Consider the following 15,373-nt stretch of genomic DNA (forward strand, 5'->3'; position numbering starts at 1 on the left):
CTAAACCACATGCTTATTTAATATATGCTTTGAAAGCAGAAATATTGAAGTATTTTACAAGTTGTAGGACTCTTCAGAATTAGCATAAAAGCCTGGGGCTGTGTTTGACCAAGGCTGGCGTAATCTCGAAGGGTGTAGATAGTGGGGGAGCTGGGGAGGGGGCAAAATAGCAAATACATTCCATCTCGGTTTCCAACTTAGATGAATTGGTAGTGGCTACCTGGAGGACTGGGCTAGGAAGGATTCTGAGGCTTGCTCAGGCTCTTTGGGGGGGTCAGTGATGAAGGTCTTCCCTGGCGAAAGCAAGGGAGGGACAACGTGCCTTTGTCATCCCAGTCCATGCTGGCGCCTCCATGGACCACAGAGCTGAGACCAGCCGGGTGAAATGGGCAGCTCAGCCCCAGGTAGTAGATAGCAGAGTGGGAAGGGCCCCAAAAGCGAGAGTGAGGACCCCAAAAATGGGAGCCCAAGACCCCAAGGACACGAAGAAAAGAGAATGGGGAGATTCAGGCGGAAACAGGGAGAAACCCATTGCAAATACTCGTTAGTGAGGAAAAGCCCCTTGACCAGTGGTTTGAGTTGCTGTTAATCATCATCAGGGTGCTGTGCTGTACCCTGAACCAAAAGTCCCAATTCTGTGACAACAGAAGTCACAGGTGGAGAGGACAGCGATTTCCCTGCGAGCCTTGGCTATTTGATGGTCAGATCATTTTTAAATGATGACCATCTAGAAGCCTCTGGGCTTGGTGGACCCTTTGGCCACCTCTGCCAGTGGGCATGTGGCCCCTCCCTGCTGGACACTGTCATGTCCACACCATTTAAATAACAGGTTTTCATCATGTGTTTGTCACTAAATGTGTCGGGAAGGACACTTAGCCTCATGGACAGAAACAGGCATCAGGGTCTGGGTTCCAGGTTTGCAGGGGAGCCCAGGAACGCGGACCCAGATTCCTCGTCCCGCCAACGAAGAAAGTGGGACGAGTGACCTCTGCAGACACTTTGGGTTCTTGTAAATTCAGAAGAGAAACAAATTTCAGCATCACCATACACAGTACCCCTGCATCTCGCAGGCATTTTTGAGCCGTTGTGCATCACATGGGCACAAGGGTCCGGATCTTCGGCCTTTGCAGAGGTACAGGGCGAATGGTTCTGGTCCCAAACCTCCTGCCCCTCAAGACAGAGGTACGCATCTGTCCGTCTTTCTCCCCTTCCACCCGGTCCCCCAAAAGACATCCTTATCAGATGTCTCCTGTTGAAAACAACCTCCCAATGTAAATCAGTTGCAGCTGTGTTTAGCCCTTTAACCCTTTGCCTGCTAGGATTCCACAAAAATAATTGATGACTGATTGGCCCATTAACCTTTAAAAAAAAAAAAAGTTTGACAGCTCGGACTTGTGTAATGAGGAGGGATTCCTTGTGAAATCAGTCTGATGGCTGAGTTGCTTGCCCCTAAGGAGGCGAAATTAGCCCCACGGGGCCTCGTCTGCATAGAAACTGGACGCAATTAGTGTAATATCCGGTGTTATTAATGTCGTTTGGAATAATTGGGCAGGTTGATTTCGACAGGTTCATGGTGCTAAAATACTATTATAGTGGACCTTTCCACAGCCAACCGTTAAACACGGAAAACTGTTTAAATCCCTATGAGCCCAGTCACAGAACTTTATTAAACCCTTAAGCCCTGGAATGTCACACTGGGAAACAACACGGTTCTTTCTTTTCGGGCTCTGGGTGTGGCGGGCTTTGATTTTTTATGATGGGGGGAATCTGGGGGATTGAATTTTGATGATCACCTGTGTATCTAAAACTAAGAAACGTCCTGTACCGTAGATGTCATCAGGAATTTCTACAGCCTGAATTCTCTTTTTACAGAATGAATTAAATATAAGCTGCTGTAATTGTCACAAAGAGTCGGTTTGTGTCAGTGAACCGAAACCACTTGAAACGTAGCCACTGTTCGTCCTCACCTTCTGAGCTCTCATTCTTCACATTTCAAGTGAGGGTAACATTGGAGAGTAATGCTCCGTCTGTCTTTCTGACTGATTGGCCCCCCACTGCCAATTATTATTTTTATCACTTTTTCATCTAGTTGCTGATACTAAAATAGCATCACAGTGTCACTTCAGAATGTGATGGGATCCTTCTGGTCCACTGGTGGTTTGAATAGGGCTGTATCATCTGATAGAAATTCTTGTTTGAACATGAGGAGGAGCTTGTGAATGTTGTGTCCACACAGAAGAAGGGGTAATATTTAGGTCCCCAGATGTACTATTTACTTAATGAGTGTTCACAGTCAGTGCCATGATACAGAAATATAAGCCAGGATTAAATCTAGAGATTTGCCAGGTGTTGATTCAAGAAGATGACCAGGCAGCAGCTTGGAGGCTCCCATCAGGGATAGATCTTTTCTCCACTGGATTAGTTAGAACTGGATTTGGAAGTGATAGAAATGTAAAGGGATTTAGGTTAAAAAAAAGGAGGGAGAATGGATTCATTTATCCAATCCAACTGTAGGACAGGCAGCTGGGCTGGCTGCAGGGACCCAGGAACCTGGCAGGTATCGGGTCCATCCCATCCCTGCTTCTCTCTGCTGGTCAGCAGTGTTCTCACCTGTCCACAGATAGTGGCCTAGATAGCAGAGGTTTTCCTTCCCGTGGATAACTTGTGAGCTGTGTCTTGTTCAGTCCAAGATAAGAGGGAGGGCGCTCTGCGACCCCAGCTCAGATAAGAAAACCTGGAGGAGGACATTTGGATGATGTGCCCCCCACTAGGACAGATCAGTGGCCAAGAGCCTCCCATGCTCTGATTGTCCTGGTGTAGCTGGGTCCGTTCTTCCTTCCCGTGCAGACCAGTCACTGGCCACAGAGCCAGATACGCAGGAAGCTGGAAGCTGGAATGTCCCCAGCTTAGACTGCCACATGCATGGCATCATGTCCCCTAGCATTCTCCAGACGTGACCAGTTAAAAAGAAATATGACATTAGTAACAAGCTGGTTAGGGATTTCTGGGGAAATTACCTTTAAAAGACCCTGCCAGCTTGCTCTTCTGACATCAGGAGTGAGGGGAAAGAACAGAAAAAGTCACTGGGAAGTGGGGAGACCCATCCATCTCCTGCTGGACACCCTAGGAGAACTTTTTTTTTTACTGTTTTATTTTTGAGAAACAAAGAAAGCACTGCTGGCCACCTTAAGAGAGGAAAATGATCAAACTAAATGAGATGATGCCTATGAAGTCCTTAGCATTTTTTCTGACACGAACTTGGAGCCCGGTAGTATTCTTTTTTATTTGTATTATTCCGTGCAGTAGATTCATTACAAAGAAACAAGTAGTCCTTCATGGAAGTCATATGTAACATGATTAAAAATGCAACTTCTCTATAATCCTTTTTTTTTTTTTTTTGATCTTAGGAGGCAGAGGAAAGTCATAAGGCAGGTATAATTTCGTTCTGAAACTCTAACTGTATCTGTAAGTGTTAACACATTACCCTCCCTCAAAAAGAAAAAAAAAAAAAAAGCCACATACAGACAGTACCCTGGGAATCACACGAAAACTTAAGCATCAACATCAGGATTCCATTGATGCTGGTGGTATAGAGTGATTACAACTAAACTCCATGCCCAGCTTTTAATCCCTTACTCAGGAAATGGGAAATCCTAGCTAACCGGCTTCATATAAAGACATCTTCACCGGGGCCTGAAATCCAAACGAAGGCTTGGAGTAGCACCCCTGTGGGGCTGCCTCTGTACTGAAAAGGTGTTAGGGGGCGGTTCCATCCCCTCCTCCTCCCTGCCTGCTCCATGGTGAGCTGGGCGCCTGTCCTCCAGGTAGCCCTGAGGTTCGCATCCACAGTTCAGCAAGGAGCCCCTCAGTGTGGCGCACCTGGGAGAGGCCAGCCCAGAAACAAAGGCACCATCAGAGGCCTTTCTATTTGGGAGCTGTTGCCGGACCCTGCGTGGACAGGACTGGAGAGGAGCATCTCCTGCCTCTCCAGGGTTAGGCCAAGCCCTCCGGTTAAAACAATAAATATTTCGCAAAAGAACACTCAGTCAGTGTTTCACTGCATAGTGAGCTACTATAGCGAGAAGAGCCTTGACCACAAGTCCTGACACGTACCTGAGTACATGTGCACGCTTCAAAGCCCTTAGAAGCAGACAACTCGTACACAGACGGTCACGGCCATCACCGCTTATTGATGCAGCTGACTTGGTCACCGAAGTATTGGGACTGTAGGTTCTGATTCCCCTCTTCATTATTCGTATAATTGTGTGCCTTTCCAGATTGACAGTCACCCCACTGGCCTCCCCCTCTCAAAAGGAAACTGTCTCAGATGAAGCAAGTATGGAGTGCTTGCACAGTTGGTTCTTAATTAGGATGTGAAACATGGCTGTGCTTTCCAGGGTCATCCAGTTGTGTTCACGGGGCTCACCTTTCCAATCCCAACCTTTACTCATGAGCTGCTCTCCACCAGGCTGGGGGCACAGGATGTCCTGCATCTTTTTGATCTTTTGAGCCTTACTGGTGTTTCATTATTGTTAGTGGATCAGCCAGGGTTTCATCTTCCAGAGACAAGCATGAAACCTCTCTGGCCACTCACATGCTTGGGTTAATCCATCATGTCGAACGCAGTGTGGAGTCTTCTCTTTACCACCTGTTACCAGAGACTACAGGTTCCGAGTTATCCTCTGTGTTGTTACTTTTAAGGAATTATTTGGCTTACTCACATTTCTTTGCATCTCTCTTTCCCTACCTCACAGATGGAGAGAAATGAATTTATATATATATATATATATATATGTTTTGTTTTGTTTTGTTTTGTTTTGCGGTATGTGGGCCTCTCACTGTTGTGGCCTCTCCCGTTGAGGAGCACAGGCTCCAGACGCGCAGGCCCAACGGTCATGGCTCACGGGCCCAGCTGCTCCGTGGCATGTGGGATCTTCCTGGACCGGGGCACGAACCCGTGTCCCCTGCATCGGCAGGCGGACTCTCAACCACTGCGCCACCAGGGAAGCCCTGAATTTATATTTTAAACGTGATTTCTGTTAGATCCTCATTACAGAAATGCAATTAACGTTTTATTGTATTGGTCTTAAATCTTGCCCATTTACCAACCGCTACTATTATTTCTCGACATTTGTAGATTCCTTGGGGTTTCCTATGTAAGCAATCTTGTAATCTGTGAATGACCGTTTGGTGTCTTTTATCTTTCCAACCTCCGGATCTGTCATGTCCCTGTTTTGTTTCACTGCGCCGGCCAGCGGGGCTGAACAAGGGCTGGTACCACGAACATTTTGGCCTTGAGAGCCCTTGAACTGGTGTGAAACGATTGCTTCTAACATTTCATCCTTAAGAAGAATGGTTCTATGGGTTCGGATACGTACTCTTTGTCCGTGGAAAGAGGATTCCCTTCTATTCCTAGTTTGATAAAAGATTTTAATCACATTTTTAATTAAATTTTCCTTCTTCTTTGTCAGGGAGTTGTACATTCCACTTCTTTTCTCTTAGAGGTTAACCCTGGTATTTTCTCCTGTGTACCTAGTTTACCAAAGTCTAAAGTTAGCTCTTAACTCCCCTATGGAACAATGCAAAGTCCTAGGGCATTTTAACTCCTGGGTCCCCATGTCCACTTTCATTTCTCTAGTATTTTGCACCTTCCCCAGATTAGACGTGATAAGAAAGGTAGTATTTGATATAATTTTTATTTAGGTGTATTTACATATTTATCCATTTGCTCCCTAACCCATCTGGTTCAAACCTTTGTAGAATCTTCTGAAGTGTGTCTTTTACCAGTTCCTTTAGGGAAGGGCTCTTGATTCTTTCAGGTTTTTATATGAAAATATCTTTATTCCACTCTGGTCCTTGAAAGAGAGATTTCCTGTCTCCGTGTGTCGGTTGCATCTCAGCTGCCCTTCTCCTCTCCCCATTCGGGGACTGGGACCGTCTCGTTCAGCCCCTTCCCTGAGCTGTCCCGGGTCCGCTCCACGTGACGCCCTGCTTGGCCCCTTTTGGGGGGTGGGCCTGCGCTGCACGCCTGCTTTTCCACAGCCCCACGATGCACCCCCGTCCCAGGAGCTTTTAACAGCTGCAGGGAGAGTCACAGAGCTTTGAGAAGCTGATGGGGGCCGTGGACCCTCTTGTTGGAGAAACGTTACCCCCCGTGAGGCTGGGCACGCTGATAGGAGAGTCCCTGACCTTCCTTCACGTGCTGTTGAGAACAGGTTCCACAGATTGAGGCCCAGCCCGCCAGCAGGTTGAATTCTAAAACAGCAGCGATGCTCGTGTCACCTCGAACATGATATACTGTTGTTGTCAGGGTACATAAAGATTTCATGAAGGTGGCATGGCCCTGTGTCTGTGGCAGTCGGTGTTGGAGCAGCTCCCCAGACCTGGGTGTGCTTGACAAAGACACAGGCATCCTGTCCCCACCTGCCCAGATCAGTGGGGTCAGGTGGGAGGGGCTCTCAGCCACAGTAGTGGGAGCTGCTCCTCTTCTGAGACGAAAGGGGAGGAGGAGGGGGCATCTGGAGTTGATTGCAGTTGCTTCGGAGACTGAGGGAGCATCCTTGTCTCGGAGGCCAAGGGCTCCCAGTAAGGCAGGGCCTTGAGAAGGGGCGGGGCCCACCCGGCAGCACGGAGCCTTGCAGAGGTCAGGGGCCAGAGGTCAGGGGCCACGAGAAGTGCTGGGGACACAGGCTGGAGGACCCAAGAGTGTGCAAGGTGGAGGTTTGTGCAGATGCGAGCAAGCCGAGTGTGGGTGACAAGTAATTGACGAACGCAGAGGTCAGCTGGGTGGGCAGTAGGTTATTCGCATTATTAGTAACAGTTGCCCGCCAGGGGCTCACGATGCAGCCGGCTCAGCAACAAGTGATGGGAAACTACCCATCACGTGAGACGTGGTGGTGCCTAGAAGTCAGCTCCAGACGTCTTCATGGTTACCTGTGGCTGGTTATGCTGTCTGCACGTGGCCCCTCCTCTGCCTTTCATTCTGTGGCAGAGGCAGGAGGGTAGATCAGAACAGAGGACAAACACCAGCGCTCACGGAGGGTGTTCCGTGGCCCACGCCCAGCGTGGGCCTGAGCTAGTGCTCATCATTTAGCCAGTGGAAAACACAGTGAAGAACGCAGCTTTCCCCCTCCCATTTGAAGGGTGAGGAAATGAACCCAGCACGGGTTGAGAACTTGTCCAGACTCCAACATGCCAAGTGGCGGAGCAGGACTTGAACGTAAGGACCCCTCTTCCTGGTACACGGTGGCCCCTTCAAATCGCCTGGAATTTCACTCGCTCCTCCAGACGAAAACCTTCCCCGCTGTAGCTGGTCTTCTGCCCTAAAAGGACAGACGTCCTCAGGCCTCCCTCTCTGTCGCGGTATATCTGTGGATTGGCACACAGGTGCTTATAAAGAAATTAAATTGTACCCTGAGATGAGCAGCATTCCCTTGATTTTCATCCCACTGTCAATTTCAGCAGCCGGCCACGAGTTACAATATTATGTCCCTAAGTTGCTTCATCTGTGCCCAGCACAGGGACACTGACATCACACGCTGATTTTCATTTTTCCTCATCCCCTGAGCATTGATTGAAACCTAGCTAAGCCATGCTGGCTTTAGGAACCAAATCTGGAGTGTTTGGAGGTCTGCAGATTCAGATCTCCGCTGCGGGGCGGCCGGTCCTGTGTGTGCCTCGGCCCCATGCAGGCGCGATTGAACCCAAAGGCACTTTCATGACCGAGGGCTGGCAGAGGGGCCGTGATCTCATGAAAGCTAAACTCTTCATCCCCACCACTCTGTGTTTCAGAACAAGAAGAAAACTTTGAGTTTATCATTGTGTCCCTCACTGGCCAGACGTGGCACTTTGAAGCCACCACCTACGAGGAGCGAGACGCGTGGGTCCAGGCCATCGAGAGCCAGATCCTCGCCAGCTTACAGTCGTGCGAGAGCAGCAAGAATAAGGTAAGACCCGGAGCAGCCTACCGCGCCCCCCCAACAAGGCCCCACCACCAAAATCAAGAGCGGCTGATCCTGAAACGGAACTGGGTGGGGGAGGGGAGAGCATCGGGGGAGACGTGCAATTGGCAAGACTCTTAAATGTTTCTGAGCAAAAAGCAAAATAATTGCAAAGATAAAAAAAAAAAACCACTGTGTCGATATGTGTCCTGTATCATAGATTAGTAGCCTAGCTTAACCAGGTTCGGATGGCAGAATATCCCATTTTAAATCTTTGCTCTATCTACTCATCCCAAATGTAAAGTATTGACCTTTTATTGGAGATCATAGACTCTTGGACCCTTGTGGCTTCTTTGTCCGCATTGATTTTTGCTTTAGGCTGAATACACTCAGGAAAAGACGTGCAGACTTAAGAGGAGGCACTGTTCCGTTCTCATAAATGTCTCAAATTCAAATCCACGTCAAGTTAGAAAACTGACCCTTAGTACAGGCTTCGATGAAAAGTGCATGCACGTATATGAGCATGCAAAGAACTTAGGGAAGATAAAATGTCCATTTTCTAAATTCTGTTGATAAAGCCTGGTATGGGGTTTATTCAATTAGAGTTAATTCTTCTGCATTTGTTTAGCCAGGAAAAGCAGACTTTAACCTGCATTTTCTGAATTACTGCCCAATGATATTCCTTATACAAAGGTCATTTTTCTCATTTCCCTTTTCCCATCAGGGATTCCTTCAAAAATCATTATTTTAATGCTTGGATATTTTTAACCCCTTCTCTGGAACACTTTAAAGTCTTGGAGAGCATTTTGATTTTTCAAACTGTGAACAACTAGAATCCAGGAGAAAGGACATTGCCTTCCAACCTGCAATTTCATTTGTAACCATTTAAAGAAATTTCTGCCAATGATTTATGTTCAGCTTTGTCATTAAGAAGGGAGTCTGTCTTTCAAAAAGATGGAGTGTCTTATTTTATTACCCTCTTTAACCAGGGTAAACCAGACCACAGTCATTATTATTATAATGTAATTTGCCTCTCTTTTTTAAAGATGTTTTATACTCACAGTGGGGAGAATCAGGGCCTTTCATTTCTGAGCACCTTGGCTTTACTGAGTCACAGCTTGCAGATGTGGCTTCTGAAGCAAACTCAGGATGCTTCCGCATCTCCTGTCGATGGGGACTGAGGACACCTTTCACCCACAAAGCTCAGGAACTCGGTTTCAGAACAGGCATTGGGAGGGCATGTATGGCTGAACAGACAAACGCATCTCCAAATTTTGCGTAAAATCACAATATCCAAGTCAGACCCTGAATGTATGCCGGGTCATCGGATTCAGGAAGGTGGGGGACGGCACTGGCCTTTTCTGTTTCACGCCCTTGCCAGATGCCTCCCAGCTCTCTACTCTGTGAAAACAGACAGCGTCACCTTAGCCTGATGCAAACACCAGCCTTAAAATGCTGCCCCTTTTCTCTCGATAGATGTGTGCTATCAAAGGCCAGAGTTCTCCGTGAGAGAAGGACTCACTGAGCACTTTGGGCACTTGGTGAACAGGTGTGACGGTGTACAGCATGGAAATAATATCCACAAGGAATAGCTGGAGGGGAAAATACAGCCTCAGTTGAGAATGGGCTGTAAGGTGTTCTAGCTGCCCGTGGATAATTCAGAATTGGGAGCAATAGTAGACATACATATACGTACATATGCCCTAGAGATTATAGAGGTAGACAGAGGCAGACAGACACATCTCTGTATGTGCACACACACACTCCAGATGCCAATAGAAATTGTTAAACACACTTTGAATATTTGGGCATCTAACCAAAGGGAATAAAACCCCAATGATGCATTATGCTAATCAGACAGTAGCAATTAATAAATTATAGTTTGTGATTAAGTAGTAAGCAATTGTTTCACAGCAAACAATTTGACATAAGATGGTTCCATTTGTGAATAATTTTTACTCAAAAATCAAGCTTATTCTAAGTGCCCTCTGGGATTTATTTGGCTTTAGCCATTATATTAAATGTATGCATCATAAGCCTTAAAACCATGTACATCCTTTTACCTGGTGCTCCTGTTTTGAAGAATTCATCCTTAGTCAATAATCACGAATTTGTGCAAAGAGTTAGCAATAAGCATATTCACAGCACTGTTGATAGCAGACAAAAATTGGAAACAGTCTAAATGTCCATCAAAGAAAACTTTGTAACTAAGTCATCATAAGTGGAATATTATGCAGCCATTTAAAATGATGCCAGAGTTGCTCTGACCCTTTTCCTAAGGAGTCTTGGTGCTGAAAGACTGAAAATCAGTAACATAGGTAATAGCTACCTTCCAAAATCAAATTTAAACATATAGAAAAACAAAACTTCTGAATATCTATCACAACAGAAATAAATAAAATTAAATAAAATAATGCCAGGGACTATGTGATGGCATTGAGAGGTGACACTATGTCATTAGGCTAAAAAGGCAGATTCCAAAGCAATGTACACCATGCTGGCTTTTTTTTTTTAAAGCACATCTATCTGTATACATGTGCTTTTTTAAAAAAGGCTAGAAGAATAGATATCACAATGTTAATAAAACTTAACCACGATAGTTTATCATTTTTATGTTCCTCTTTTCCCTTCTTTGTGTTGTTCTCACTTGCTTAGAGAAGACAAGTAAGTGTACGTTGAAGCATAAACAGCCCCAGCCACACACACGTGTGGTCTCCTGACGAGGAATCACGAGATGTGTCTTAGGGCATGAGTCTCTCATCTGACGCGTCTTAACAGGTGGTGCCGATCCGTTCTCCATCCGCTAGGCTCCATCCTAAAGACATCTAAAGAGAAGTCCCTTGTTGAAATTGCCCTCGTGTTATGTTCGCTCACCATCTGTTTGGTGTTTCCCGGGCTTTATTAGCAGGTATATACCTTTTTCTCGGAGTTCTCATTTCTTGCATTTGTATGTCTCCCTGTATGCCCAGTCCCGACTGACCAGCCAGAGTGAGGCCATGGCCTTGCAGTCAATACGGAACATCCGAGGGAACTCCCACTGTGTGGACTGCGAGACCCAAAGTAAGTGTGAGCCAGGACGGTGGGGGGGGTGGCGGGGGGGCTTGGCCCGCGGCAGAGGGAGATGGGGTGGTCTGACACAGCATGCACTGCAGCAAACCCACATCTGTCATCTGGCATGTAAGGTTTATAACATGATTTAATGGCTTTTAAGGAATTGAAATATTTTTGTTTGGACTTTAACACAGTGCCCTTCACACAAATGCCTCTCTGATGGCACTGTAATTCTTTTTCGTTTGTTTGATTTTTTTTAATTTTATTGAACTGTAGTTGATTTACAATGTTGTGTTAATTTCTGCCATACAGAAAAGTGATTCAGCTAGACCCGTATATATTCTTCTTCGTATTCTTTTCCATTCTGGTTCATCACAAGTCTTGCTTATGCCTCAGGCATCCCCATGAGCCACAGTCACACCACAGATGCCAGGGATTAGGCCACCTGCCCAGATTCTGTGCCACATCCAGGAATCAGCCTTTGGCTTAATCAACGATCATATGTTTGTTTGCTTTTTCCATAAAAATAGAGTACAGTTGGTTAAATCCTGCCCAGAGATTTCTGGGGGGTTTTTTTGTTTATTTCAAAATCATATGTTCTAGATTTCTCTATCAAATGGTATCTTTTTATTTTATCTTGAATTCACTACACACTAAAAGCATTTGATTGAACTGACACACTTCATAATTATGCTTTGTGCCTTGGAGCAACCCAGTTTTCCTCCATGCTTTCCGTTATCCAGGGAATAATGCCACGTTCCCTTTGAGAAAGTCCTTTTGTAGTTCATATCCTTGAAGTTAAGGACTGACTTCCCATTCTTCACCTTCCAGCCCTGGCACAGTGCTGGGCCCATTCTGTAAAGTTTTTCCAATCATATATTTTTGCTGTTGTGAGAGTGCAGTTGAAACAAAATAAAAGATGCCAGCACCAGGCTAGGGTGTAAGGTGGCCCTGGCATCCCGAACCTGGAGCCCAGTGGGCGAAGCCTGGACCCAGTGGCCACAAAGCCCGGAACCATGGAGAAAGGCCGTTAGGGGCACACAGCAACTCAGAGCAGGCCTTGTGCAGGAAATGGGCAGGATTGGAGCAGGTGGGGAGGGAGTCATTGTGAGTCAGGGAAGCAGCAGGACGCACAGCTGAATGGGTCTGGTTTGTTCAGGAAAAGAGCAGCTGCTGCTCAGGTAGGAAGCTGGCAGGGTAGGATTTGTGTGGCCTAACAGGAAGAACTCAGGATTGTCACAGATAAAAGGGGAGAACCACCTGGGAGAGACCACTGGTTGGCAGGTCAGGTAAGGGCAAGACAGCAAGGCCATGTCTGCGGCCTTCAGGTGAAAGAAGGGGTCTCCTCTTCAGGTATCTTGAGGGACTTTTTTTTAGTTTTTTTTATATTTATTTATTGTTGGTTGTGTTGGGTCTTCATTGCGCACGGGCTTTCTCTGGTTGCGGCGAGCGGGGGCTGCTCTTCGTTGCAGTGCACGGGCTTCTCATTGCGTTGGCTTCTCTTGTTGCGGAGCACGGGCTCTAGGCGCATGGGCTTCGGTAGTTGTGGCTCTTGGGCTCCAGAGTGCAGGCTCAGTAGTTGTGGCTCTCAGGCTTTAGAGCACAGGCTCAGTAGTTGTGGCTCACAGGCTTAGTTGCTCCACAGCATGTGGGATCTTCCCAGACCAGGGGTGGAACCTGTGTCCCGTGCATTGGCAGGTGGATTCTTAACCATTACACCACCAGGGAAGCTCTTGAGGGACTTCTTTAAAGCATCTTCTTTTGTTTGAATTTTTAAATGTTACTTTCAATATGTGTCATGACACGAAGTTATAAGAGAGAAGTCGTTGTTTGAAGTGTGTTTTTATCAGGAACCTTTAAAGTAAGATCTTTAAAAGCACAAAATCGGAGACATATCGGAACCTCCATTAGGAGAAACGTCTGCAATGGTTTCCACCATCATCTGCAAGATTGTTTTAATGGGAAGATTCCGTGGCTCCTGAGCTTCGTGGTGCGTGGCCAATTGGAGGTCGAGAGAACATTCTGAGAGCCGGGTTGCGCGGGCGAGTGCCCAGGTGGGGAGGGCAGGTGGAAGAGGGAGGTTGGGGGAGGCTCTGGGGCCAGTTTGTTTAGAGTGAGGCCACCTGAGTAGGAATCCAGGGACAAAGTGTAACAAATCTGGAGAGAAAAGAGGTCTTCAACTCCCATTCCTTAAACACAGTATCTGTCAGGTCTGTGCCCAGTCCCACCATACACTGTCTCTTTCCATTCTTGTGACTGTAATAGTTGTTGCTACAGTGTGTCCCACTTATAGGGTGACATGAAGAGTCTGAAGGGTCAAGTTATATATCCCAGGTCATCATAAGAGCCAGTTGTGTAGCAGGATTCAAACTAAGCCTTTGGCTGCCCTGCTGTATTTTCTCAGAGGACAAGGGAAAGGTCGAGGGGCTGAGGTCAAGGACACGAGAGATGACACATTGGCAAAGGTGTTTTGTTTTTTATGTGTTATTATTATTTGGGGCATCTGTTTCCTCTTCCCAACCAGATGGCCTCTGAGGTCACAGACCCCCTCTTCCTGTGTGCTCCCCATCATGGTCTCTATCACCATCTTCCTGCCTTTGTATTAGATATTAAGTAAATGACTGGCTGATTTCTGCTGAATGAGCATAAGGCCACTCCTGGTCATTGGCCATTTCCAGAGTGATTCCAAATAAATATGATGTCAGCTACCTAGTTTTTTGTTGACTCTTCAAGTGTACCTGGGGTAAATATTGATTATTCTTGGATGATGTAAGCCTTATTTGCTTCTGTCGGTGGTAAAAGCCATTGACTGTCAAGGTCAGCCCCGTCTTTGCAAATCAGCTGGTGATTCTAGCATGAAGCCAGCCCTGGGTCCGAATCCTCAGTCTTCTGACTATGTCAGCCAGTTTCACACAGGGAGTGATCCCACTCAGGGGTCCCAGTGCTGTTCTCTGGACTCATTCAGTGCCCTTGGTGCAGCGTCACAGCCCAAAGCCCATTACCATTTATTCGGAGAATCAGGGTCCATCATCCTGGGTAGTAACCTAACCAAAGGACCATGTCCGCCATCTTGCCAGCAGTGAAGGATGGAGAAACGGGAGTTGCTTTGGTGGTTGCCCTTAAATAAGATCACTGAAAGTCACACTTTTTCATTGTAGTGTGCCTTTCTTTCATCTTTGAAATTTGCAAATGTGCGCATCATGCCACTAAAAACTTCGATGTGCCCGTGGTTGCAGAGGTGGTCACGTGGGACCTGGTAGCTTTGGGAATGACCCAGCTGTCCCTCAGCACGCCTTCTCTTTTCCACTATCAGCTGCCATCCACAGTAGGCGCCAAGTCATGCCTGATTTTGTTTCCATGTATGTCTGCCTGCTCAAGGGGAGTGCCACTGTGGAAGTATCCAAAAGTGCATCTTTCTATCCAAACCAATGCTTTCAGTTGTTTCCAAGGCTATGGTTAAAGCCAGTTGTTTGAAAGTTGCCGCCAACATGTCACATCTTTTGAGATGCCTAAGACAGTTCCAAGTACCGGCCAGGGAGCATTTTCAAGCCATGTGATTCTAAGGAGGGACTGTTGCATGGGAAGTCTGATTAGCCATTTTGTTCCTGAGACCTAAGGACAGTTGGGGTGAGTAATGACGGTCTGATTGCCTATGGCGCCCTTTTCCTCTTCCCACAGATCCCAACTGGGCCAGTTTGAACTTGGGAGCCCTCATGTGCATTGAGTGCTCAGGGATCCACCGGAATCTTGGCACCCACCTTTCTCGAGTCCGATCTCTGGACCTTGATGACTGGCCCATTGAGCTTATCAAGGTGATGTCGTCCATTGGGAATGAGCTGGCCAACAGCATCTGGGAAGAGAGCACCCAGGGGCGGACGAAGCCCTCGCTGGACTCCACGAGGTAGGGACGTGGGAAGGCGTGTGGTTACGGGGCATTCCGCAGGCAGTTCAACAATCAGAAATGACCTTAATGACAGCCACCACTGGAACTGCCCCAGCAACCAGTGGGAAGCTGATCACCCCGGACAGAAACATCGGTATTAAAAATTGCTCTTCCGCAGACACGGATAATTCAAACTCCTTAATTTTTTACGCTTGTTTTTACACTTTGGGAATTCCTCTCCCTCTCTTAGAAATGTATTAAGCTTCTAACCTTATGAATATATCACTTTAATTAATACACTTCTAATAGGCATAAGCTAGGCTGTTAACAGTAATTATGAATTTTGGATTCTTTAATTCTGTTATTCTTATGTCTTTGATAAGCATCTATTCCATTGGTTCCCCTCTCCCCCCGACCCCCACTACGTGAGTTGATAATAACCAAATATATTTTATTTTCTGAAAATGTGTTTCTAACACATTTAATCAGCCAAGTGTGG

General features: G+C 46.6%; 1 protein-coding gene across 5 annotated transcripts in view; it reads left to right on the forward strand.

Annotated features, from left to right (window-relative positions):
* AGAP1 (ArfGAP with GTPase domain, ankyrin repeat and PH domain 1) overlaps positions 1 to 15,373 on the forward strand; it is a 566,346-nt gene that overhangs the window by 486,040 nt on the left and 64,933 nt on the right. For all 5 annotated transcript variants that reach the window (XM_081243347.1, XM_081243348.1, XM_081243351.1 and 2 more), the window contains 3 exons: positions 7,792 to 7,946; positions 10,910 to 11,000; positions 14,670 to 14,892. In XM_081243347.1, coding sequence (XP_081099473.1) covers positions 7,792 to 7,946; positions 10,910 to 11,000; positions 14,670 to 14,892 — 469 coding nt within the window. The remainder of the gene's footprint in view (positions 1 to 7,791; positions 7,947 to 10,909; positions 11,001 to 14,669; positions 14,893 to 15,373) is intronic.

The sequence above is a fragment of the Mesoplodon bidens genome, assembly GCF_964165515.1.
Source record: "Mesoplodon bidens genome assembly, chromosome: 8".
In the NCBI taxonomy this organism is placed as follows: domain Eukaryota; kingdom Metazoa; phylum Chordata; class Mammalia; order Artiodactyla; family Ziphiidae; genus Mesoplodon; species Mesoplodon bidens.